Below are 27,550 nucleotides of genomic sequence, written 5' to 3'. Positions count from 1 at the left end.
CTGGTTTTGGCATTCACGTTTCACTAGCATTGTGCCCTTGAAGAGCTGATGTGGCTGTAGAAACTCTCTTGCTTACAATTGTTGGTTTTGAAAACATTTTTGGTTTGGCTTTCTTGTAGTTGTTTGCTTATAGCTCCTTTTTTCTTGAGAAGATGGCCTTTCTAATGAAAAGTATGTTGAGCAACCAGGTAAAGAATTTGGGACTTGGAGGTGGAGGGGAAGAAAACAAAGAAGAAAGCACTCCTTCTGATCCAGCAGCAGCTGCAGGAATGACCAGAGAGGAGTATGAGGAATATCAAAAGCAAATGGTTGAGGAGAAGTGAGTACCTGTTCCCTTATTATCAGTATGGGGCTGATGCTTGGTATCTTTGTGCAGCTAAAAATAACCCAAGAAAAAGCCAAGCATTCAGCTCTCTTCCTTTTTTTTTTTTTTTTTTTTTTTTTTAAGCAGACGAATCTTTGCTAAAGAGACTTCCAAAATAAAAGTTCACCAACTGGAAATGATAAAATATTACATTCTCCCTTTCCCTCTCTCATCCGGCAACTCTCTCCTAACACTTTCCTGCTATCTCCACACCATGATATGCTGGATTCATTCCTAGTTGATGTTACTTTAGCTATCAAATTTTTCCATAGGTGCAAAGCTGCTTGTAGTGCAGGAGTTAATTCTAAAATGTGTATGATTTGTTCTCCTAGAACTCTATGTGGAGTACACTTTCAATACATAATCTTTTTTTTGTCCACATTTATTATGGCAGACATGAAAAAGTAATGAGTGCTATGTTCAATGGATGATATTTACCTAGAGGAAAGGTTTAAGATGGTTATTTTTGTAGTTGCATTTTCAGTTATTTCTTCTAAAATCCACTAAATAAAGCAGAACTTTTCAACTGATTAAATCTCAATTTTTTGTCTGTAATTAGAATTGTTATCACTTTCTGTGTTTAAATACCAAAACAGAAGTAAAATAAAGGACTTAACATGTAGGAGTTCAAATCATGCATAATTATAAATAAAACGATTGACTTTTAAATCTCAAATGCATCTGTTCCTCTAATGGTCAATTACATAATGGTTGTGTAAATCCTTCATGTAAGATGATTATAGGTGAAAGGTTAATGACTGATGGAATTTGAGGTATCCAGGTCTGTATTTAGCAGCAGCCATTTCTATCATAAAACCTCAAATAGGTATCATTTGGTTTGGAATAAAATACAGAATGTTTTGTTATGCATTTGGTCAAGGGATATTTAAAAGACAACCACCTGCTGGCAGGAGGATGCTTTATTGAGACTGAGAAGCAAAATGGGATTCCTGGGATAGGGAAAATGCTTGGAAAAAGAATTATTTCTATAAAGTTTTCAAGTGTGGCATGTGTCTGTTACATGCTGAACTGTATTGAAGAATTGGTGCAGGAGTACTTCTGAAAGTACAGTTTGGAACTATAATAGGAAAATTTGAAGTACTTTCAAAGAGAAAAAATTAGCTCAGGACAGTGCACACTGGTGTGGTTATGTAAATGTGTGTCAGAAATCTTTGTCACGGGCAGAGCATCTGTTTCAGGGCTCTCTGGATTTTACCCAGTTTTCAGCTGTACAAGAGTGGAGATCAGAGAAGCTGAAGTGCCTTGCTGGAGTCATACTCCGGCAGAGTTTGGCCTTTGATGCATGACCATCCTGGCTTTGGGTTCTTCTCAGGTTTTGGGTTTGTTTGGTTTTTGTGTGTGATTAAACACACAAAAATGCACAGACTGCCGTTTCTCAGAAAAACATGTAATATGCCGGAACAAACAGGTGGCTTGTGCTGGCAGTCTCTGGCATGGTCACATAGAATTTGCTTCCAGCATCACAAGAGTTTAAGCAAGAGGGGACCACCAGTTTTTGCTGTACATCCCAGGCTCTTGACTGTCCCGCAACTATTCCTATACCTGTCTCTTGTTCCTACAAAGCTTCATGTTCCAGGGAATAATTAGATCCTCCAGAACAACAAGATGTAAGATTAGGCCAGACACTATGGCCTAGGCGATGGTGAGTGAGTTTTGCCAGGTCTTCCCATGATGCCAGGACAAGTGAAAAGCTCAAATCTGAGTGAGCAGAAAATCCCCTCCTGCCCCTCAGCTTCATAGGACACCTAAAGGGATGTGTAGTAATGCTGTGTGCGCTGCCCTGTGGTAACACATCCCAATACCCGTACTATGGCTGCTAACAGCTCTTCCGGAGGAGTGGGCAACAGAAGAGGATGGTTGAGAGAGAGGGAAAATATGCCAGAAGGGCTCAGAAAATCTCTTTCCAATCTTCCCATCAATGACTGGCTGAAAGAAGTTTAAGATGGCTTCCAGTTAATATGAACTTTTTGGTTTTGTTCTTGGGTTTGGTTGGTTGGTTTGTTTTTAGAGAGAGAGAGAAACCCAAAAACTCATTTGTGGAAGCAGAGGAAAAATATTTAATCTTGCAAGTACCTTTATGTGACAAAATACCTATACTGGAACAAAATCAATTTTGCCATAGAACTCCCATGACAATATTTCTGGGGAAAAAAAAAGGGGGGTGGGGGTGGTGAATACTATCAAATGTTACCAAAAATCTTTGAGGAGACATATTTTGCAAATAAATACAAAAGTAATCTAACCAAAAGTCATGCTGAACAGTTCTTAAATCTAATGAAAGCATTTTGTAAAATCACAGACAAAAGAAGTACTTTTCCACACAGGGAAGCTTTGGAATTCCTTGCCGTAGGATGTTCTGAAACAATAAATGGAGGCAGAAAAGACCAGGAAAATTCATAGATGACAGAGGCCATCCAGGGCTATTAAAGACAACGATGTAGAGCCAACTTCCAGCTCCAGTACCCTACACCACTGATTTTTGGAAGCTGGGCAGTTTTGATACAGGATGATTATCCTCTCCTTAAATTCTTTAAGTATCCACTACTGTCTACTGTTGGAGATGGGACTCTAGGATAGGTAAACTTTTGGTCTGACCCAGAAAGACCATTCTGCCATTGTGTGTGTATGTTGTTATACTATGAAAATGTCATGTTTGTAGAACAGGAGCGTTGGCAGGCAGCTGCGTCTCTGTAAGTGCCACAGTGGAATAAGCAAGGAATAAGCATAACTTTTCTGTTCCGCTTATTGTAATTGTTCATTGTTACAGTGAGCAGTAACAGCTAGTACAGGTACAAACTCCTGACAAGTAGTCTTGGCTTATCCTTCATTCTTCACAGGACTCTAGGGAACTGTCCTGAGAACAAGCTTGGGGTACAGGAAGTCTGGACCCTTAGCATCACTTTATTGATATCACTCCTTTTGTGCCTTTGGACAAGTTAGATAACTTTGGGAATATCTCCTGCATGTAGCTTTTTGCAGCCAAGTGACTGGTTCAGTGTAAAAAACTGTATTTTATTAGTATCTTGAAGAAACATTTTTTCTGATTTCCAGGATGGAAAGAGATGCAGCATTTGCACAGAAAAAAGCAGAACGAGCCTGTCTGAGGGTTCATCTGAGAGAAAAGTACAGACTCCCTAAGGTAAGCTTGTCTTTCATGATCTCATCTAGTTCAGTGGCCAATTTTAAAACAAACTGACTACCAACGCAGAGGTCTGAAAATGGCAAATTGCCTTCATTAGTGGGATCCCACTGCAGCTCAGTACAGAAATGGAAGAGGGCAGAGCCATGGTTTTCCCTAGTGACTGCTTCTTTTAAACCCTTTTTTCTCTGTTCAGTAAATGAATCTAATGGAAAGATCCTTGTAATCCCTGTCTATACTGTCAGATCTGAAACAGGTGACTAGGCAAGTTGAGCATCTGGTCTGATTGTGTCTCATAGTTAGTACACGTTCTCAGCAACATGCAACAGTTGAAAAAAAAAAAAGCTCTAAGCAAATAAGCGAAGTCCGCGAAAACTCCTCTACAAGCTGTATGTTTGAGTTCTGCTAAAATTCTGAAGGCTCATTTTTACTATCTTCTTCCAAGAAGTACAAGCAAACTGTCCACTCTTTTTTCTTTAATGCTCCTGACACTGTCAAATATTCCCAGGAAAGCTAAAATATAGACAACAGAAGCTTCAAGCAACAGAGAAATCTGGGTGTTTGTTAAAAGCAGGCAGCAGCTGCAATAGCTTCTGGATCATGACAGAAAACAAATTTCACATTTAGGTTGATAGTATTTTCCTGATCTAAAAACACTTGGATACAAACAAGGATAGCTTTCTACTGTATTTAAAGTGTTTTCCTGGTTTAGAGGAAAGACTTGCTCCTCTGTTGTTTTCTGATTGTCTTCCACATTTTCAGGGATTTAACTGCAGAAGTCTTGTTTATCAAAGGTTTATCAAGTACAGGCTTTAGCACTAAGCCTATACTAAACATCCACAGATCTTGCCTATTTAAAAAAAAAAAAAAAAGTTACAAAAATTTTGAAACTTGAATATTCTGGATATTATTTCCTGTCACAAGATGGTGATGCTTCTATAATGAAGAAAGGTGGTATCTCTTCCAGGAATGTGGGCTGGTGTTGAAGTGAGCTAAGGGAGCGAGAGCCAGAAAAGGATTCTGCAAAAGAATCAGGGAAGATTAGCCCATAGCAGAAACATTAAGTGAATTCTTTTCATTCATTTTAACTGCAGGACTGCTATGAAGGTCCCTAGATAGGTTTCCCTATGACAGTCTCTTTTATGAATTTTCTCAGCTAAGTGTTCTTGGAGGAGGTTGTTAGTGTAAAGTAACCACTGGCTCTGGTGTATTTACCCAAGAATTCTGAAGGATTTCAAATTATGAATTGCCACACTTACTGAGGCATGTATTCTATCATTTAACCTCAGAAGATGGGAAATGTGAAGACATTTTCAAAAAAAGCCTCCAAGAGATAGATATACAGGGAACAACAACAAATAGGTAACTGACTTCTGTAAGGGAAATGAAGGAAAACTGCCTAAGATAGCTAGCAGATATATGGGCAAAAATTATACAATGTGAAGAAGAGAAATAAGACTTTTTGCCAGACAGCCCAGCCTTTCAAATCTATTAGCATGCTCTGAAGGGATAACTAATTGTAAGGGTGTAAATGATAAGTTTTATTTAAAAAAAAAAAAGTTGGACAAATTCTTTCCCCAAAGACTCGTTAAAGAAAACAAACTGTGGTAGGGTGTGAAGGAAGGTCCATTAGGTATTGAATATTATTTTCCATTCATTTTGAAGAAGTGACTGAAGACTTGTTTGTGCAAATTAGTGTCGGGGCCTTTACTACTATGCATTTAGGGGCTCCCTAAAACTTGAGATTCAGCTCTGGGCCACAGAATTGAAAGGCTTTGTGTCTGTCCATGACCTTCTGGCACTTGGTTGTGGTGGGTGGGTGCCGCCCACTTGTGCTTTTCAGTTTTGTCCAGAGTGGGTTGCACTGTTAGCTCCAACACAAAGTAACTTGGGGTTCTGTGTGTGGAAAAGTTGTTATTGTGTTATTTTGTAAGCTTCTTCCACGGCAGGAGAGAGGTAATTATGGGACAGCGTAGTCTGTGTAGGGGTTTGGATCGTGCATCTGCTCTGAACTACTACTACTGTGAAGATGTTAACATTTTTAAAGATTTTGTTTATATCTGACAAAGAAGCATTCAGTGGTTCTTAGCAGTTTGAGAGCTTGTTTATATTACGAGTACTCGCTTGTCAGCTCTGAGTCATTACCGTTTGTTTTCTGATCAGTACTTTCCAGTGCTTTTCTGATTAATTAAAATGGAGGAAAGTAAAGAATCCATCTCGTCTAAATTTAGCTGCTAAAAAACTTAGTACTTAACCCAAGCAAGTCATTTAGGGACTCTGTCACCAATGGAAAGAGACCAGCACTTCCAGCCTCATCTATCCAAACTTTCCAGTAAGTGTTTAAGGTGGAGTTGTGTCACCTTCCAGTGGCACTTGCCTCCCTCTCAGAGGGAGCCCAGGTTGCTACCTTAGACCCGACAGCTGAAGTCAAGTGAGACATATTCCACCCCTAAGACCCTGGTTCTTCCCATGCTGTAGCTGGAATTAGCAGAACAACCTGATCTTTGATTCCGTGCTCACAAACTTGAGCTTGAATCTGAACTTAGTGTGGCCGTGGAGGGCCCTGATTTCTGGATAGGGTCCCCAGTCATTGTCAGCTGGATGCCCTCAAGTGGAGAAATGTAGGAAAGATATGCAGGAAGCTGCTGGTGAGGGACAAAAGAACAGGAGAGATCAGAGTGTGATCTCAGACGGGGATTTTGGTGGCCTTGCAACTTTTGACCTGGTTCAGCAGCTGCTGTAGAGCCCTACACCAATGAAATGAATGTACCAGAAGGCATTAAAGTCTCCTGGAGATTAAGAAACTGCAGGTTGGAGGGTTGTCTTTGCTAGAATCAATGCTGTATTGAGCAGAGTTATACATAATTTCCAGAGATCGTGTAATATGGTTCAGACTCTTCTGAGAAGAGAGTAGCATCTTTGTTTCTTGGACTTACTGAATTGTTCTACTATGTATGTGCATAACATTTATTGACTTCATGTTCTGATCTCTCATGTTTCTTATGTTTAGCCTAATACACTATGTTACTCTGCACCATCGGCACCATGACACAGGTTCTCTGGTCACTGTTGTTGACTTGGTAGATTTACCGGGAAAGGGGGATAGTTTTAAGAGCTGCTTCCTTCCACCCTGACACAGACAAGTAGACCATGTGTTCCCATAGCCTATGATACGAATGAGAGCCTTCCCTCTGCTAAAGCCTGGGTTGCATCCATCCCTGAAATTGAGTCTGTACATAGACAGTGAAACAAAGCTTATTTCTGGAAAGTATTTGGAGTCTCAGGTTTGCATGGGCTCCTTATTCATAGATTGTTAAAAGGTCATGTGAGTTCTCCCAGGAATAACTAATCTTAGAACGCTGGTGGTTTATATGCTATTAAACTGCTCTTAGCCTGATCACTCCTTCATTGCTTATAAAAGGTTTCTAAAGAGATTTATTTTTCCAGCTTCAATAAGATGTCCTTCACATACAGTTATGTCAAATACAACTTCAGTGACTTGCTGAAAATTTATCATTTCAGCAAATGCCTCCTGAAAATAATGGCTGTTATCTGGAGTTCTCCGGTTGCTTTTCCCTTTGCAGACAATGTTATAACCATCTGATCTGTGCTCTCCCTGTGATTTTCATTCTGTCTCCTGCAGTCAGCAGAGCTCAGGGCTTGCTGGTTCATTGGTCACATGAAGATATGGACTTCTTTGTGTTTTGGTGGCCTTTTTCATATCACCCAGCTTCCAAATAGGATGAACTGAGATACACTTAACTAAAGGCCTGGGTCCCTGCTCTGTGGCGCAGAACTGCAAAGGTATTCAGGTGCTGGACTCCAAGGGATTTCAAGGAAATTAAGAGCCTATATGCCCCTGTGAGTGTGAGCCCAGGTAGACAGAAGTCTGATTATTATATCAGTGCAATTAAAATATTCTAGTAGTATATGGCTCGCATTTCCCAGACCCTTCTACCCTGGGACGATGGCCCTACTCAAGGTTGAGAACTATCCATGCCACTTTTTAGTCTATATTAATTAAGCAGCAGTAATGAAATTAACTGTCAACAGGGAGTTCAACACATTCAAAATATGCTCAGCTAACAAATTAATAATGCCTCAGGGTACCTCATTCATAATTGCTTAGGGTTACTGTCACAGGGATTACCTAACAGCAGGGAACCAAGAGTCAACCTGAGGCCTGCAGGCACCTACCTTGTTAGGACCCAACTCAAAGAAAAGTTGAGGGAAAAGTCTCCCAGGAGCTGTCAAGTCTTGTGATTTTAGCTTTGTAAAAGCACAAGCATCGTGAAGAGATTGTCCGAGTCTGAAACACCTATCACATCTTCCAGCACCTACAAGAGGAATGTGTTATCCTGAACTGAGGAAGAAAAATGCAAGGTTGCACAGCTGCACAGATAGGCCGTGTCATCTGAAGGCTGCTGTTACCCTGATTCAGGCTATGTCCTTCACTGGCCGTCAATTACCTGAAAACTTTCTGCAGTTTTTATCTGCTCAGCATTCACCTGAATACTGGTTCTAATTGGATGAAATAAGTTGTGCTATAAAAGCCATTCTATGGCCCAAAGTTACCAATGGGGTAGTTGAAGATGAGGAAAAGAGCTTTGCAAACATTTCTTTTTATTTTACTATTTTACAGGGTTTAAAAGGAGCCACTTTTTCTCATGGATTTTTTTGGGGAAGTTATTCGTAATATTTTTAATGAAAAGTTTATAACAGGTCTGTTAAAAAAAAAAAAAAACCACCACTTTGTAAAGGTGTTCTTTTCTGGAAACAAAAATTTCCAATGGTGACTGTAAAAAAACAAAACCAAAACAAAACAAAAAAAACCCACAAAACAAAAAAACCCCACACCACAAAACCCCCACCAAACAAACAAATAAACCCCCCCCACTATTATTATAAAATAGTTGGAGATTTTTTTATATTGTCAAAATTTTGATGTGGTAAAATATCACACTGAAACAGGTTTTTGTATGTAAAATTTCTATAAAACCTAGCTAGCAATACTAGACCTCCTCACACAAATGATTTGTCCTTGCCTTTTTGAACTGAGTGAGAAGGATTCAACCTGGGCAAAGGTATTAAAGATACCAAAGATACTTTGCATCCTTTCTTATCCTTGATCTGGAAGGAATTTGAGAAAATGAGTGGAACTGTTGGTCAAGATTTCTTAGCGATTTGGTTTCTGTCACTTTGTGTTTGCTGTCCAAACTTACCTCATTAAATTCTGTCTGTGTTTTAGTGGAACTTAGGTCAATGGCATTCAGTTCAAAAGTATTTCCTTCACATTAAGATGATCTATCTTGTTTTCTTGTACCTAATTTGCATTTTAGATGAACCAAAATATATTATGCTGTTGAGGTGGTGTTTTGAGACTGGGACCAAGAGCAGACCACTGCTCAAATTCATCAAGCCTTGGTCTGAAAACGAGATTTATCAGGTTTCCTGTCCTAGCTCTCTAGAGGCTCACCCACAGATACCAAATTCAAGAGTCTGCCAATAAATGGGGCTTTCCCAGCAGACTATTGAAACATATTCCCACTATCTTCAAGGACTGATCTTCGACTTTATAGCCAGCTCTACACACGTCATCTCTGCTACCTTCTCCCACAGTGCTGAACCTTTTCAGATAGCTCCTCCAGTTATCACTTTTTCTTCTCCTCAGAGTAAATTAATAAATTAATAGGGGGTTCATTCAATCGCTTTTCTCCACATCCAGATCTGTGGGTACACTTACGTTGTTTGGCTGTCTGTGAGCAGTGACCTTAATGGTTCCACTTGTTCCCTTTCCTGTCAGGGCCTTTCGGTGGTGCTTCTGGCCCTAGGTTAGCACAATCCCTCCAGCTTGACAGGAGGAACCAGACGTGAAGTGTTCCTTGTGGAGGATGCATTTTAAGAAGGTCTACCATTTGCCAGTGAAGGGGGTTTTGTACAGTTTCCTCAGTGCTCTGTGAATCTAGTGCTAAATCTAAACTCCTAAATGAGGCAGTGCTGGGACATACTCTCTAGTGCTGGAGTGCCTATCTAGTGCTATCGTTAAACTACCCGACAGCCCCCAACACAGTTTTGGTCTGAGCCAGCTAGCCCCTTAGATTCCATTACCTGGCATGACTTGGGAGCAAAGGCAAATATGACTGAGGAATTTAAAACCCTGTATTAGGACCTGCAAGCAATGGAATTGAATGTTTATGCATTTTCTGTGGCAAGCACAACTAAATACCAAAACATTTGCAACCATCTCTGCTGAACTGTTTAAAGAATTTCCCACTGAAACATCAGAAATGCCAGAAGGAAAGGACCAAGCAGTCAAGTAATTACAAATTAACAAAGTCACCTAGGCTCAGAAAGTGATTATATAATGTAAACACATATTGTAAATCCTGTATTTTTTTTTTCCTACAGTGTTAGTTTGATGCTGTTTCTAACACTGAGCCGTCAAAGGCCCTCTAGTGCCATATTCATGAAATTGCACCACTCTTAATCGTTTGCTTGAACGCTAAAGGCAAATTACAATTTAGACGAAAAGTGAATCAACCGTATGACTTCTTAGATAAAATTATACCATCTGTATTTAACCAGTTGGGCAGGCCTTATTCATAATCAGGGATGAAAAATGTATTTTTCTCTAATTTTGAAAACATGTTTTTTGCAACCAAAACCTAGCTAACTGACTTTCCAAGAAAGAGAAGTGCTGTCTTAAAAAAGTATGGCAGAATGTTTTGAGGCAGGTACTGGGCAGGGGGGAAGCAAGGGAAAAAATGCTGTGGAGAAACCTCAGTTAAGCTACCTCTACTTGCCCTCCCAATGTATAAGTGTTGAACAAAGCTTTCGTAAGCAAATTTGAAGTGAATACAGTTCTATATAACACCTCATTTCAGATCAACAAACTCTCTGTAAGGACTTTTGACTTTTAAAATTATCTGAAGGCACAATTTGTCATCTTCAGAAGTGAAGGCATGTTGCTACACCTATAGCTTTTCATTCGAATGGCCCCTTTGAATGGAAGTATCATTAGCTCCTGAGTCTTTTGCAGATGGTTATCAAGGTCACACACTCACTTGAACTTTGATCTCTTTTTCACTCCCTAGAGGTGTTGCTATTACGGCTGCAGGTCCCTCTATAGAAATGTGTGTGTCTGCACTGTGTAGTCTAACGTTTCCAGGCATTATCAGACCTGCAAACTGCACAGATCTGCAATGCATCCTGCTCGTCTGGGATGAATTGAAGGTGCTGAGACCTTTCAGTCCAACAGTGCGGTCCCCGGTGAACCAGACAGACTGTGTGTTGCCTGCGCACAGCACGAGGCCTGTGCCATCACAGGGCCTGGTGTAAGCGCAGGATCTGCTCCGTGTGCGTAAGGCTGACATTTGTTCCTGCAGCAGATGTGTTAGGAAAATGTTGGCACTTGCAGCTATAGCCTGGCATCAAAAAGACTAGAGAAATGCACCACGGCTTCAGATTCACGCCAGACAGAACATCCATCTGGAAGAGAAAGGGATATGCCTGGAGAAACACAGATATATGTTAGTGCATGACCAGTGTCATATATAAGAAGAAGCAAGGGCAGATTATCCACTATGCTCTTCTGTATTCATCAGTTGCAATATACGATTTGTTCTGGGCTGTGGGTGCTCAGCACAGTGACAAGAAAGAGGAAAACATATCCTGCGGGCGAGTTTAATTACAGAAAGATTAATTATGCAAAAAAATGAAGTACAAGATTTTAAGTGGTTGATTGGATTGTAGGCCTAAATCTCTAAACACCAGCATTTTAATTAGCAGCTGAGTAGTAAAATATTATTAGGCTTTGTTTTCCTTTTGGAGACATATGCTGAGCCAGCTACTGAACAGCAGTTGCCCACGGCCTCACCACACTCCATGAGGCCCCAGCTTTAAATCCCGAGACGGGCTAGTTTCAAAGGCTTCAGGACACTTATGTGCCCAGCTGTCAACTAAAAGTCAGTGGAGCTGGGTGTCTCTCTCTGATTTTGAGTCTCCCATCTGTGGTGCTTTTTTCAGTTCTGAGGTGGTGTTCGGGTCTCCACAGTCACCCTTGGCTGACCTCCAATGAGCACACTGCCGCTGCATAGCACCCAAGAGCATGCAATGGTGATCTGCTCCATCTTCAGCAGGGTCTTGACTTTGGTATACACTGAGTGCTCTTTGGGGCCACATTTCAGTAATAACAGTAGAAGGCTTGCCTCCAAGGTAGGACAGGAGCTCTAAGCCAGCAAAGAAGATATTAAGGATGTACTTAGCTTTGCTGATTTGTGGCAGTTGCAAGTAAATGTTGCAGGATATGCTTTTCTGTGTTTGTGTCTACCTATATAGCATTTCTTGGTTGAAGATCTGCTTTCTTTTCATCAGCCCTTATGAAAACACATATCAGGAAGAAAATGAAATTATTACGTGCATGCTATATGTCCCTGAAAAAAAATTCAACTCTATGATACAACATTCTGGCAGCAAAATGCTCTCAGACCTGTGATAATGCATTAATTACTTTGAAAAATGAAAGTCATTTCAGGTAGCTTAGTATGGGATAGAACCCCTGAATATTACCAGTATCAATCACTAGCACACATTGTAAATGAAAGCATGAAATTCAGGACTAAGCAGGGCCCCCTTTTCAGTGCAAAATCTAAAGCTCCATGCTATCTGGGCCAGATTTATAAGAGAAAGCAGTCCCTTAATGAACCTAATCCTATTAACAGAATTGTCAACTTAGGTTTGTCATCAGAAGGATGTTTTTAGCCATGAGACATTTGATCTATGGGCAACTTTTTAATTTTCAGAGTATTCAATGCATCACCTGCATACAAAACATTTTTTTAATTATATAAATACATAAATAAATATTTTAATTAAAAAAAAACACACCAAACTCTTCTATTCACTTACTGCCTTTTTCCTGAGCTGGGATCCAGTAATCAATTAACTTCTGCAAGGTCTAAACACAGGAGCTTGATGTGATCGTGCCTGTGATGCAGGAGAGGAACATCCAACCACAGGCTCGTCCAACCTGTCCAAAGACCTCATCTGCAGCATGGCAACCTCTCCCCATGGGCCTCACCACCCCTCTCACATCACTGATCTGCACATATATCCACCATGTCACCTCAAATAACACTACTCTCTGTCAAGAGTCTTGTTGCATCAGTGCCGTTCTTCTGTCCGAGTGTTCAGGGTTATGTGTTGTGATACATGAATTTCTAGCGCCTCAGGAAGGGACTATGTCATCTGCTCCAAGCAGGTGGATCTCTTTCCCTAGTCAAAGCACTTCTGTGGGCACTGCTCTACAAGATTCTCAGTCACTGAACAGCAGGATGTTTTTTCCTTCACTGATATTTAGAGGGAAAGAGTATTCAGATGCAATCAGGTGTCTTTTCAATAACAAGTGCTGCTAAAGACATTAAAAAGGAAAGCTTCTGGCTATGAAAGGGACATGTAGTCATGTAACCTCAAACAGCTCTTGCTCTATTGTACTGTGATGGGAATATTGTTAAGACTTGATTTAATGAATAGTGCCATTCCAGAATTAAAGGATTTTTTACTCGTATGCAGCCATTACATAACCTCTAGCTGTGCCGGGGTAGGGGGGTATGCATATTGACCAGGCAGAAAAAGAAACTTGTCTCAGCAGCAGCTCATCAGTGCATACAGGCTTTGGATAAGTATCTGAAAACAAGTATTTGGTAAGCTTGAAGAATTCTTTTGCTGATCTAAATGTTTTAACAGGCCAGAGTGAAACAGCTGTGGATCCACTGTGTTAAAATGGAGTCACCATGTGGATGTCACGAGGCAGCGGGACCAGGAGTGGTCCCCGAGAAGGTCCAGGCTGGGGCAATGGGGGACCCCAGCACAAGCGGTGCCCTCACCCACAGGCACAGTCCTGCAGGCTCTGAACGCAGTGGGAAGAGCCGGGGCTAGCAGCAGGGTCCAGCGACAGCCCAGGGATTGTCAAGGAGGGCAAAGCATGGTCCGTCATGGAAAACCAATCAATAAGCCAGGCTCAGCAGGGGACCACCTTGGCACGGGCACAGCTGTGATGTAGCTGAGGGCAGGACTGGGGGCCTGGCATGAGCTGAAATGGGCTGCTGGGCCCCGGGGGCAAGGGGGTTCTCACTGGAGCCAGTTTGGGCAATGACGTGATGGTGCCTACAAGGCCCTGACAGCTGAGGTGTCAAGCAGCCTCCGCACACCTTCCCTGTGCTCCAAAGTGTAACCCCTGTGTAGGGATGGCACAAGAGGGTGTTTGTAGGGGAGAAGGCTGGTGGTTCCAACCTGTAGCTCCGCGTACCCACTTGTAAGGTACCTGCAGCCCTTGGATGGCATGGGTCAATATGGGGCTGCTGTATCGCGTACCAAAAATCCCACTTGCAGGTCAAGACAAGATGAACTCTGATTTTGTATGTAACTGGTGCATTATAGGTGGTGAATCACAGGATCGGGTCTGGATTCACCTACCTAAGGATCTCTGCACATAGGCCTAGGTGAATTTTATGACAGGGTAAGTTAGATGTAAGGAAAGCACTACATCACACAGTGATGCTGGAAAACAGTTTGGCCCCCCTGTGGATTAGTCTGTGAGCTTTGATCTCTTTCATTTACAATCAGACTTCATATAAACAGATGTTTAGACTGTTTTCTGCTTACACCTGTGTATCATGTACGTATAAAGAACTCTGTATTATACTGCACCTGTAACAAAATGGATCTGAGTCTGACTATGTCAGGTGCATTATCAGGCTCAAAGAATATTACCAGGCACTAGGACTCTATCGCCTATGCTGTTGAATTGTCAGAATAGTGTCTGACCCAGTTTTGGCCTTGGCACTCTCCCAAGCAGTTCCCAGGGCCAGTTTGGGAGTTAGGACAGGCATTCCCAATAGGCAGTTAGATAGGACCACCCTGTTTGGTAAGGCAAGAGAGTTCAATAGCATCGCAGTGGGTTGTTCCAGGCCAGCTGGCCTTGGGGCAAGAGACCAGTGCCAGGCATATTTAATTTACTAGAATAGATGTTGCTTCTGTGTTCTCAGAGATCCTGAAAGGGCGGCTGAACACTTGCAGAGACCTGGAGACTATGGAGATTAAAGTCATCAGGAGAGAGGCCATCCAGTCCAGTGCAAGCTTGCCAGGGTCCAGAGGGGCTTTCTGTATGAATTTGTTAGAGCCCACAGCCTCAGCTGTCCTGTCCATGAGGTCTGCCTCTTTTGGGTGCTCTCTGTAGTCCAAGCTGAATGTATTCTGATGCAGGGTACTGCCTCTGTCACTGTCAGAGCCATGTCTGGCCTTGGGCAAGTAACAGTACCCATGTGCATGCATGCTGGGACAGTAGGGATCTGCACACCCTGCTCACACTCTGTAAGCTGCTGTCTGAAACTAACAGACACGATGCATTTCCAGCACCACATTTCTGATCCTGACTTTCAGAATTGAGTACTTGGAGCTGCAGGCTCACCGTGTATTTGGACACTTGCAGCATTAGCCTGACTTTAAGAACATACTGTGGGAAAATCTTCTGGTCTCTCCTTGTGAGAAAACAAGCTTTAACTTATTTCCACCAGACTTAAAATAACCCAACAGGTAAAATCAGAAACTTAATCCTACATTTCCATTTAAAATCAAAGTAACAGAACTAGATCTGTCAAATTTTAGAAGAAAGCGAAGAGGCCATACACATCTTGTTCTTCTTGGCTTGTTGTTGAGCAACCCTACCCTGTTGAAGCTCATACTAGGTCTATTCAAGGGCAGGCTAAATGCCAAGTGGGTAGAAGCAGGTGACTTGTGCAGAATTGTACTGCTTTAGACTACATCTGAATATGTTCTTCTTTGGTCAGAGAACACTCTGAACCCCCGAACTGTGTTGTGCATCACATCTCAGACTTCAGTAGGACAGGGTCTTTGGTGCAAGAACGTGCCAAACAATTGCTCACATTGCCAAAGTGGCCTTTGTGTGCTCTGTATGGGCATCTCTCCACATAACATACAGTAGTGTGCAGTGATGATGTCTTAAATTATAAATAGTTCTAAAGAAAAGAACATGTGTGATTGTCTGCTTAGGGGAACTTTTTCAGTAATTAACCCAGTATCCTTTTTTATCATCGTCTAGTGCTACTTGGGAGAATTTCAAAAGGACTAACTCCTCTGATAGCCAGCACCTGCTCATTAAAAGCTTAACATTTTTTTTCCTGCTACACAATCAATAAAGAATACTCCTGCCAATTGTGATATTGTTTCTAGCTCACACAGATCTGATAGCAGCAACCTTGCCCAAAGGGGTCAAGAGATGTCCTCACCCATTTTAGCCACATAGTAGTAACAATCATGATACACCTCTCCATATTTTCATGAGAGATATGGGGAGAAATCAGGTTAAAGGGAAGTACAGTTATTGCAAATATAAAGCTCTTCAAATACATATAACAGTAAATAGTGGCTATACAGTCGAACACCCTGTCTGTCCTTGCTAGGGCCTGAAACTACACAAACATTGCTCATATATGTCCTTCCATTCATTCTTGCATTCATTCATTCATGCAAACCCAAGACCCCTCTCACTCTCAAAAACACCTCCTGCTGACAGCATTGCTGCTTATTCATATCAGGCCTTTGCTGCTGTCATGCTTCATTTTGGAGATGTAATGAGGCATTAATGCTTATCTTTGATGTGTGAACTGTGTCAAAATACCCTGTTCTTCTGAGCTCTGGATCCATCAGAATCCACCATAAAATGTGAACAAAATCACCATTGTTTGAAAAATTGACATAGCCCCACTGATAGAACGTTTCAGCGGGCAGGCAGGAAGCGAGTATGTGTAGTGCTCACTGCATCTCAGCCCTTTTAATTGCTTAACCAGTTCCTTCTCCTGTCTCCTTTTGCTTTCTCAGACTTACACCCAACCTCCATCCTCTCTTTTGTTGTCTAAGTCCTCCTATTACCCCACTTACCAACAGTGCAACACTGCTCTGGTTACGTGCCAGGCAGCCCCTGCTCCTCACTATAACTCAGAGATGCCAACCAAAGACCTAGATACAGTTTAGACATGGTTTGGGGAAGATGGGGACATTTTTGGCAGTAATTCTTTCCTGAGTTTAATGCATCTTTCTTCAGGAAGGCTTCAGTTTAGTGCCGATACCTAAAAATACCCACCAACAAATGAATAGGGGAATGGTAGCCACACGGTTTATCTAAAGCTATTGCTTCATTGACCAAATCGCACAACAGATGACAGCCTGGGCAGTATATTGCAGCATGTCTTTAGTGGATACAAATAACTTGTAGTAGATTTCCTGCAGTATCAGCATATTACCACAGTTAACACATATGGCAAAGATTTCTAAAATGGCAAGTGACACTGAGGGCTTCAGTTCTGACACTGCTGAAACCCTTCAAAGAGGTATAACTGATGTTGTCTGAAAAATCTTAGCACTTACATGGGGGCTGAATGAGTCCCTGAATTCACAAGTTACACCTAAAAAATTTGACTGGAAAACCTGTGCATATGTTTCAGTTCTCCCTAGAACAAACTAACAGACAAACAAAAAAGAGACTCATCAGTAGATCCTGAGATAGCAGAAATACTCCCATGCATTATTTTTAATTTTCTGCTTTTTGTATCAGAGCGAATTGGATGAGAATCAAATACAGATGGCTGGAGATGATGTGGGTTTGCCAGAAGACCTTCAGAAGATGGTGGCAGAAGATCAGGTGGAGGAAGAAGACAAGGACTCTATCCTGGGACAGCTGCAGAACATCCAGAATATGGACATGGATGCGATCAAAGAAAAGGCACAAGCCACCTTCACCGAAATGAAACAGGCAGCTGAGCAGAAATGTTCTGTGATGTAGAACAGACACCACTATCCAACGGTTGTGAATTCAGCCTTGTCTCACAGGGGCTGTAGAGTGAGGGCAGGCAGAGGAATGCACTTAGCTCTATAGCATTAAATGTAAATATAGGGGAGAGAGAGAGAGAGAGAGAGAGACTTTAAAACCCTGAGGGGGGTGTGTGTCTCAAAATTTATGTGCTGTGACTTTAGTGCAAAGTTAGAACTGATCCTCATTTTTTTTTTTAACATAACATTTTTCCCCATGGAAAAAAAAATGGCTGTAAAAAAAATAATATTGGGGAAAAAATGTGCCTTTTTCCATTTTCTCAAAGTGATTAAAATGCTATTGTGTATTTTTTAGCAAAATTGTGCTTCTGATGCATAACACATAGGTAACCACTCATTCAATACTGCTTTCAGAAATAAATACATATCTTTCTAATAAAAACATGTCTGTTTCAAACATTTTGAAACAAAACCAGTATTCAAATGTTGATATTTTCTGCAAAAACTTAAAAAAAAAAAAAAAAGGTTTTGACCATCTCTGTATTAAATATAGCAAAAAGCAAAAAGTGAAGCATATAACTCTACAGCTTGGGACAAAAAATGTCATCATATATAGAACTGAGTGGAGACTTGTAGGAAAGCAAGGCTTGGTAGCTATCAACAAACCATGGTCAGTCAGCAATGCAGACTTCTCCAGGCTGCTTTAATTTCACAGCCTCTCCATCTTCAATGCAGTTCAAACATCAAGTGAGAGCAGTGGCCCTCTGCTTGGCTGCTACATGTGCCAAATTCTGGGGCTTGCGGTACCAGCAACTAACTTGTATAGGCTAAAAGGCACTCACCACATTTATTCTAGGAGTTACCTCCATACAAGGCTAAACATAAATCTGGCCCACCTGGAAGATTACGACAGGGCAGGGCACCTAAACCCTGAGAAAAACCATGGGTTTCACTAGTGCTAAATCTGACTGAGTCTGTGGGACAGGCAGAGTCTGTCAATGGTTTTAGTTTCAGGACCAAGCAAGATTTTCTTTGCTGTTATTCAGAGTTTTTTTCTGGGGAAAACCTAAGTGGGTGCTGGCCTGATTGCCTCCTACTCCCCAACAAGCAGAGCGGATGGTGGCTAACAGCTGGAGGAGCGCGGCCCCGTACAGAGCAGCTGGCCGGTTGAGGGATGGCTACTTGCAGCAGCCTGCGGTGCTGCCAGGACCGCCAGCCCAGGAGGCCCAAGCAGCCTGCGCAGGCAATGATGGGGCCAGCAGAGGTCATCTCCACCAGCCCTGTGGAGCAGGGTCCTGTGGTTGAGGCAGGTGGGAGCATCAGTCTGTCTCTGCACTTGCATAGCCACAGCAGTTATCATGCATGATAACCCACACAAGAGCTGTACAGCCCTTGCACAAGGATGATGTATACAATGCTACTCCTGAGGGGCTCAGACATTCTATAAAATGAAGGACTTTGTACATTCTCCAAGAGCTAGCCTGTGAATGAAATTTGCAAATGAATAGATGTAGCACCTTCCTACAGGTTTATAAGTCTCTCTTTCTCTGTCTCCAGCCAATCAAGTAAAAGCATTCATTTTAAATGAATAAATGCACTAAGTATGGATTGTCTCTTTTCTCTCTCTCTTTCCCCTCCTTCCTTCCTTCTTGCCTTCTTGCCTTTCTTCCCACCTCCCTCCTGCCTTCCTTTTCTCTTTCTGTCTTTTCACTCTTTTGTCTTTTTCTCTCTCCTCCCCTCTCCTGTCTTCTTTTCTCTCACTCTTTCTTCCTTTATCCTGGCCTCAGGTATTGGTCTGTGAAGTGCAGAAGGTACAATTACAATGCACTCCAGATGTGAAATCCACTCTGTACTGAGGCCCCTTTGCCTGGGTTGGGTCATGTCGTCCAGCCCCACAGAATGGTGGTGGCTCTGCCAAGCCCCGGTGAGTTACGGTGCCTTGAGAGAAGCTGGGGGATCCAATGAACTGGCTTTCTGTAAGGTCCCATCTCCAACAGGGAGGATCTGCTGGGGGTTGCAGAAAACAGCTGGGTGACCCCAATATTAGGCACAGGGAAAACACCTGCCTTTGTATCTGGCGACATAAACCGTGTCTTGTAAACACCTTGATTGCCTCTATTAGCCATTCCCTGGGCGCACTCACCATGAGACAACTTAGTCATCCTATCTGGCAGTCCCAGCTAACACCTCATGCTGCTGCAGGCCCAGATGGAGCAAGGCTGGCTGCTGCTGAGGGTCTGCATGGCTGCACCAGGCCTGGTTGCCAACAGCTTCAGAGCAATTCCCCAGCGAAGTGCAATACTGCTGTGGAGACGCAATAGCATGCGCTTGGTAAAACTGTGCCAGGTAGACCACCGTGCCTGAGCAGTGCAGAGCATCTTCCCACACTTTCCTGGGATGGTCCCTCTCCCTGCAGAGGGGGACAACAGTCACCCACAGCTACCCAGTTGCAGTGCCAAGGTGCAGACAGACACGCAAAATCTTAGGGATTTGAGCCTGTGCCCCTGCAGTGTTCTACCAGTCACTTGGGAAAGGAGGACAAATTCTCCTTTTTGGCCACCTCTGCAGTGAGGCAGAGAGGAGGGTGAGGGAGGGAGGTTCACCTCTCTCCCGCTCCAGCAGGCTGCTGGGTGCCAAGACTGCCAGGGAGGGTCACCCCACCACCTTCCACTGCAGCACTGGCCCAGACCCTGTGACATGGGAAAAGGCCGGAGAAAATTAGCTACTTTTAAAAAGCCCATTATCACCCATGAGCAGAGCAGTATCCTCTTCCATGGCTGCACAAGGACAGAGAGGGCAGCGTGTGGCTTTATGTGTTCATCATATATGGATCAGATTTTATTAATCTGGGCAAATACATTTATTTGTGTATCTTTTATCTATTTGTTGCCTAATGTACTGGTGAGCACACAGGCAAACACTGTCTAAAAACACTTCTCCTACATATATGTTAATTGTTGTTGTTTGTTACGACATTTCTGGGTGGCAGGAGTGCAGATCCAAAGCATATAATTACTGGAATCTTTGTGTGTCTTTTAAGCATATGACTTTGTTTCTACCCTCATTTTGTGTGTGGGACTGTTGGCTGCTGAGCCAATGGGGGAAGAACTGTACATCTCCAGCTCCTTTCTAGCAAGAAGTCACTTGAAGGGAGTTGCCTCCAGGCTTCTGGGGAATCAGTATCATGAAAAATACTGGCCCAGGTCTGTAAAACATCCAGATCACTTATATCACTTTGGTGCATTGAGGAGAGCTGTGGGCAAAACCCTGTTCGGGGCTGTCAGCAAGAGACAAGAGGGAGGTAGTTTCTAGTTTCCCTGAACAAAACCAGTTTGGTAACAGGAGAAGGAAGCTGAGATTCCCTCCTACAAATACAGCAAGATATAAAACCGAACTGGTGCCTATATTTTGCTTGCCAGGGCATGAATTTCTCTCACATGACTGTGTGGGGCCAGTTCTGCCGCCTTCCCCTGTCCAGTAGTTCGTTGGCTGGGTGCCTTACCCTGTGGCTGCCCGGCTCCCTGTGCTGCTGCACCGAGGCTTGGTCCTGGCCCTGGCTCTGAGGTGCGTCCTCAGCACTAGGACGGGAAGGGCACTGGAGGAAGGGCAACTAGGAAAGAGGTAGGGACATGTGTCAGTGTTGGTTGACGTGTCAGTGTTGGTTGACAAAAGCGGACCTCTTGCTTCCTCCACTTGCTGTTTACTTGGAGGGGAGGACAGGAGATGCATCATGACTTTCTGGATGTTTAGCTTATTTAAAAAATCAGATGAAAAGTGAAAATACAATAAACTTTTAGGGCAAACCCATTGCAGGTCACTCCAGCCCCTTTATTCCTGCTGCCCACATGAGGAGCTGGGTGAGGCACTGGTGCAGTCTGTGAGGAGAGACCAGATCATTCCTAGAGGAGTGTGTCCATTTCAACAACCACTTGCCTTTTTCCCATGGTGTTGCTAATAGAAGCGTGTGCCTCTCCTGCTCTGGAAGGGAGAAGCAAGGGGAAGGCTGCCTTCTGCATGGGCCTGGGGGGGTCTGTTTCTGCTTTGCTTTTCAGCAGAAAAATCCTCCAGACAAGAAAGCATGAAAGCCAGAAAGGTTAGATGGCAAGAAAGGTTAGAATGCACCTTCAGAAGCTACAGAAAACATCCGATCTCTTTGTCTTGCTCTAGTTTTTAACATAAACAAATTTATTGTTTTTCAATATAGCTCCTCCCTGCGCCAGGCTGCCGTGATGCCCACTGCCAGCAAGGGCCTGGCAGACCCAGGTGTCCGAGACGGCTCTGTGCCATGTTGAGCCACTGTATCAGCCATGGCAAAGGGCAACCAACCCTCGATGGCTGCTTTAACTCTTTTTGCCAGAAAGACTTCTTTCTTCTACAGGTCTGGTGACCAAAGAAATTTTTATTTTCTCAATGACCCCTCACCCCACCTGTTGCCCACGGGCCCTGGGCCTCCAGTTAAGCTCAGGACTGGGCCTTCAGTGGCTGCCTGAACTGTGCAGTAACTGTGCCTGTATCCAGCTCGGCCACAGCCATGTCTGTGCCTGCCACGGCGCAGACCCTGACCTGCAAACTGACTTTCCAGCTGGGCCTGGGACCTGCCTGGTGATCGCTGGGCCCGATCCTGACCTGTGGATGAACTTCGCAGCTTAGCCTTGGACCTGCCTCCCCGCCACAGTCCTGCTTGGCCATCTGGACCCTCCTGTACACACAGCCACCATCCCGCGTCTGTCCCTGTGCCTGCCTGGGGCAGCATGGGGCTCAGCCGGCTGCCCTGCCGCCTGCGTACCGCACACAGTCCCGTCCCTTCGGGAGCTGCCGGCTGCAGCTCCACGGCTGTGATGCTGAAGTTACCGGCTTAGGGTCAGGGAGAGGTGGCAGGTGTTGGTCCTGTCCTCCATGGGACAGCTCTGTGTAGGGGGGTTCTTGGATGCAAGAGATGATCTTGGAAAAGCTCTTTCAGCAATCACTATTCAAATAAAAGGTGCCTAGACTTGTTTGAAAACCTGCTATTGAATATTTTCCCCATTGTAGTCCCAAGAAAATATTTCTTTTCTTCTTGGTCACTTCTTTCTTACTTAAGAAACACAGAAGTTGTCAAGTTTACCTTCCTCGCTTTTTCCAGAGGATGCACTGGTTCATTCAGAGGGGGATGTCAGTGGCTCTTGTATTGTAACAGGTCATTTCTTTAGTTCAGAAGACCTATCTTCAGCATGTTCCTCAAGCACCAGAGCTAGCAAATGCTAACTCAGTCTCAAACACTGCCTAAAACCACCAAGACTTCTGATACGGTTTCTGTTTCTTGGGATCCTTCTCTCACATGTCACCAGAGAATTTAATTATCTGTGTGGAAAGACAAGTGGGCTCTTTTAGAAGGTCTTTACATGAAGTAGTTAAAACAGTCACCAGCTCAGCTCAGCTGGCCTTTAGTTTGTGAGGATCAATCCATTTCCCTCTGTATTTGCATAAATCTGGTAGGTCTCTCCATACTGTTCTGTTACTTTACGGACTGAATTATCTATAAAACACCAAAGTAAACAAGCCTAAGGCGTTCGACCTTTGAATTAAAATGTGCCTGGGACATCCTGAAAATCTTACTGAAAGCATCTGGTGGTTTAAAGGAGCTAATTACATTCGTCAGCACATATAGGATCAGCGTTTTCACAGTTTAAAGGGTCAGAGAAGAAAGTACAGTCAGAATCACCAAACAAGCGATTAATGAGATTCCAAAAAAATGTCAGGGCTGGCAGAGGTGAGTGGGGCTGGGAGGTGGCTGCGGGCTGGTGTGGGATGGGGGCCCTCCCCATCCACAGCGTGGGACGCTTCCCAGCCCTGGCGTTGGCCCAGCCATGCTGATCTGCTGCTGGGAGGGGAGTGGGCTGCCTTAGGCACCATTTTTAGAGCCAGAGACTTAAAAACTCTCAGTCTGGAGTGGCAGAGCTGGGCTACATCGCAGGTACTGGTTTCTGCCCTGAGCTCCTGCACACAGATGGAGTTTCCCTGGAGTGCTGGGGCCAGGTCTTACACACACCTGCCCTGGGGCTGGCATCAGGCTGCGCACAGGAGTGGTGGGCACAGTGGGTCCCAGCCCGATGGGGGGCCAGCACTGTTGCCCCAAATCCCCCTGAGAGCCCCCACGCAGGGCAGTGTTATGGCCAGGGCACAGCTGCAAATCTGTCCTGCCCTCAGCAGGAGCCTGATCCTCACCGCACTGGAGGTGGCTGCCCTGCTCCCTGCCAGCACCTGCATGGCTCATCCCTCCAGCACCGCCTGTCCCTGTCCTCAGACACCAGCTGCAGGCCCGGGGAGGCACGCGGGCAGGAGGTGGCAGGGCCACATGGGGTACATGTCACCGTCACCGGGCATGGCAGCTCTCTAGATGCTTAGCACTGGGGACAGATCATGGGGAAGCCTGGAGCAGAGCAGGCAAGCAGCACACTGACTCTGCTCCAGCTCTTAGGAAAAAGGAAAGGTGGTCTTTCTCCAAGGTCTTTCTCCAATGTCTTGCACTAAAAAAACTTTCTCCTAAGGCTGCTGGAACCTTAAGAGGCAGCCACTGCATGTGTGCGCATGTGTGATGACATGTGTGTGCAGGGATGCACTTGCGTGCCTATGTGTGCACAAAGGCATGTGTACGTTTGTGCATGTATGTGTACATGTCTTTGTGTGTGTGTGTACGCTGCATAGAAGAGGAGCAGATTAAAGCGTTAGGTCACATGGGAGCTACTGCTGGATGGACCCTACCTGGGATTTGGGTTCTTACAGTTAATAGGATCGCTAGAGCTCAAGGCTGTCATCCCATCAAGATAAATGTCTCTAGTGCCCACTTTTAAGCAATCCGAATTCAATTAGGCTAATTGGAAAACAAGTAAAGAAGGATTGCGTTAATATAGCCTTATAGCATGAACCTCCACTCCCTCCCTCCGGAGGGACAGCTGAGCGTGGTGAGCCTAAATGTCAGAGCCCTCACACAAGGCTTATGCTGCTCACCTCCCAGAAAGGGCTGCCCCGCTCCCAGATCAGACACGGCCGATTCCATACCCACAGTCAGGACGGGCACTGCGGGCAGCACGCTCCATGGAGGCTCAGGCACTGTGCTGCACAGGGCCTGCTCAGCACTCTCTGTGGGAGTCCTGCATGCTGCAGAGCACCTTGTAAGTGGTGGAGAAAACATAACCAACCCTCCTAGGGGCAGGTAAAGGCAAATCTCATCAGAAAGAAAGCAGGAGGCGACGGTCAAGGTATGAATGATGCAGTGATGGGAGGAGGCAGCAGCTTCCTCACACGTCGTGCTTCCAAGAAAGTTCTTAAACTGCACACTTGGGAACTTCTGGGGAGAAAAAAAGCAAAGCCAGTTTTTAACAATATCTGTTGGATGATACAGAGTATGCAAACTGCAGCAGGGTACAGGTTCCTGCTGGGTGAATATTTCCCCCTTTTCCTTGCCCTCCCCGCCCCCATCGATTTGCTATCTGACCTTAAAAGTCCTGTTTATCTTTCAGGGAGGCACTCCCTGCTGCACATCAGTGGTCTGGAGAGTAGTGATGTCCCACCTGCAGAGTGACTTCAGCTTCAAATGTCTGCTCTGTAAGGCAGTAATTATTTCAGCAAGAAAAGACAGGAGGAAAGGAAGCAAGAATCTGTGGCATTTTATGGTGCTGATTTCATTGTGTGAAGCCATGTCCCATACATATTTCTCAAGAGCACCAATAGGATCAAAACTATTCCCATTTAGTTTCCACTACACATGCACAGGAAGGAGGTACCGCAGACAGCTGCGCTTTAGAGGTTGTCCATCTTGAGAATTTTTGTTAGCTACCAAACATAATTTCAGCAGTAATTGTTGTAATAACACATTGCAAAAAACTAAAATTCTCAAATTTGATCCTGATTGCCCTTGTAAATTTCCAAAGGTTAATGGTCTTTGCGAAGCTGTGATGTACCACAGTATCAATATCTGAGGCTTCATACTAGTTTGACATGTGTCCCAGGGGACTCTGTGGCAGCAGGGGATTTAGCTAACAGCTAGTACAGTAGGCCCAAAGGAAAACATTCAGACAGTTACCTTTCTTTGCCATCCTAAACTCTCTGTGTTAGTCTCAGATTATCAGAGGAACCGTTAGACTTCCTCCCTCGCCAGAGCAGTGTGACACCTCACATGTGTGTCAGGGCACCAGTCTGTGCCTGAAGCATGGCAAGAGAGAAAAGATAGATCTGGAGCTGGAACAGTCAGAGCTGCTCTCTGCTCTGCTACAGCGTTGTGGGTTTTTTTCCAGATTTTTACAGATTGTGACCAAGGGAGTTGCTTCCTCTTTCGACAACTCCACTCCCCAGCAAGAAGGGTGCTACAGTGACAAATGCAGTTTCATACTGCAAATACAACTGTAATAATCTACTGCTGAGGAAGGAAGATCCTTCTCTGTTAGGGAGGAAGGTCTCTTGTCTGCTGCGTGGGATGTGTACTCTGCTTCAGGGGTGGAAGTTTTTTTGCCATACATTCACATTAACAGCAAGAAATTTGAGTCTTGTCCCTGTATTTGACAATTTCAACAGGTGCCCTAAAAGCAGCACCTGTGCCAGGACCGATAGGCACTTACTGCCAGACCAGAGTCTGGCTAAAGGGGTTCTGCTCATTTGTCTCACCTTGCTATCTTCTTTTGCTACAACAAGCAAAAACGATTCCCAAGTTTGCCCAGGGCTTCTGGAGGGACAGGCATGTTTTGTGCTGGTTGTGAGTGCCATAAAACCCCAGCTCCAAATTAGAAGAAATTAGGGACATTGCACAGTTCATTCATCTTCACTAATAGAGTTCTTGGGAAATACACATGTAGATTAAAGGAACACAATGGCCCCTGGCTGATTGCTTTGAGTACCCTCCAATGCCCCTACAATGGTATTGACTTGCTTTTCATATTGTGCACAAAAGCCACACTAACCTTTTCTTGTCTCTTCTGTTGGCCTCTTCCCTCTTGGCCAACGGATGGCGGAGTTCTTTCGGCCCCAACGCACCCCCCACCCCGAAACAGTCAGTGAAGGCAAACCTCACCTGGAGCTAGTAGAAAAGCTGAGCACTTCTAAAAGGAATTAACTTTGGGACACCAGACGATAAACCTTAAAAAGGTGTGGGCATCGGCAGAGGCAAGCACTGCCAATCTTTATTTTGAAGCGATTCCTCTGGAAAAATCTACACAAAATGCATCCTGTTGGGGCGGGGGGGAAGCAAAAATGAACATTTGTGGAGAGAGGTCATGCCTTTTATTAGACTACCTAATATATCTGGAAGAAGCAGCAGCAGTGGTGTGTTTCATTCACATACACTCTCAGGCTTGAAACAGAAGCATCTTCAAAGCTAAGCGCAGGCTGAAAACCACTCTGGATTTTACTGCGTTTGCCACTTAAACCAGCTGGGACAGAAGACGGCTGGTGCCTCAGAGAAAATGGCAAATGCTAGCATGAAAAGTGATAAAGTGATGGAAAGAGAAAAGCAGGGAAAATACTGATGCAGGAAGGAGTGTGTTGGAGGCAGGAGACATGATGCCATTGCCTGGTTAGTAGTGTGCCGAGTCCGTGTCCTCCACCAAGCCAAGTACAAAGTAAGGTGTGGGATTTGGCTCTCTGCCTTACCTCCAAAAGCATTCTGTAGCTCTTTCATGAAGCCATGCCCTGCCCTCTAGCCACCCAGCCCCACTCGCGCTGTGGAGGACAGGCTCACAGAATCAGCTCTTCTCACAGGGTCTGCCCTAGACCAACATCTTGGAAAATTTCCTCGGAAGTATCGCTTAGCGCTTTCCCCAGACTTGTGGAGGCGAAAAGGCTGAGCCCACCGCCTTCAGATGTCTCCAGAGTCCACCCTCCCCAAAAGGCCACGCACACTTTCACTCGGCCTGTAAACCGTGCTTTGAAGGGAGCCAGACGCAGGGCACGTATCCCGACAGGGGACCAGAGCACCAGCTTTCACCCCCAATGCTTTTTACCCTGTGCATTCGACACTGAACGGTGCCACGGCATCCTCCAGCACGTCATATTTTGAGAGGCCATCTGTGAAAACGATGCACTTAAAAAATGCCTGGGCCTGGCGTGGAGCTGTCAAGCGAGGCAAACTCGCAGAGGCTCCGAGAGCCGGCAGCACAGCACAGGGCACTGAGCAGCCGGGCACCCACCGCCCTCCGGCCCCGGCCCCCCCC

At 44.4% G+C, this 27,550-nt stretch overlaps 1 protein-coding gene across 1 annotated transcript; it reads left to right on the top strand.

The window, feature by feature from the left end:
* The first annotated feature begins 152 nt into the window (after nt 1-152).
* On the top strand, nt 153-17,382 carry CPLX4 (complexin 4). Its single transcript, XM_010583073.1, has 3 exons — nt 153-319; nt 3,437-3,524; nt 17,155-17,382. The coding sequence occupies exons 1-3, from the start codon at nt 153-155 to the stop codon at nt 17,380-17,382; spliced, it is 483 nt and encodes a 160-aa protein (XP_010581375.1).
* The last annotated feature ends 10,168 nt before the right edge of the window (nt 17,383-27,550 follow it).

Source organism: Haliaeetus leucocephalus, unplaced genomic scaffold (assembly GCF_000737465.1).
Source record: "Haliaeetus leucocephalus isolate CR32 unplaced genomic scaffold, Haliaeetus_leucocephalus-4.0 Scaffold866, whole genome shotgun sequence".
Lineage (NCBI taxonomy): Eukaryota > Metazoa > Chordata > Aves > Accipitriformes > Accipitridae > Haliaeetus > Haliaeetus leucocephalus.
The sequence above is the reverse complement of the archived record's forward strand: the minus strand, read 5'-3'. Positions and strand labels throughout refer to the sequence as shown.

Excerpts from the sequence above, each read along its gene's own strand:
- CPLX4 (XM_010583073.1), top strand. The coding sequence starts at position 153 with ATGGCCTTTCTAATGAAAAGTATGTTGAGCAACCAGGTAAAGAATTTG. Across the intron at positions 320-3,436 it reads AAGCAAATGGTTGAGGAGAA|GATGGAAAGAGATGCAGCAT; the intron begins GTGAGTACCTGT and ends TCTGATTTCCAG. Across the intron at positions 3,525-17,154 it reads AAAAGTACAGACTCCCTAAG|AGCGAATTGGATGAGAATCA; the intron begins GTAAGCTTGTCT and ends TTTTTGTATCAG.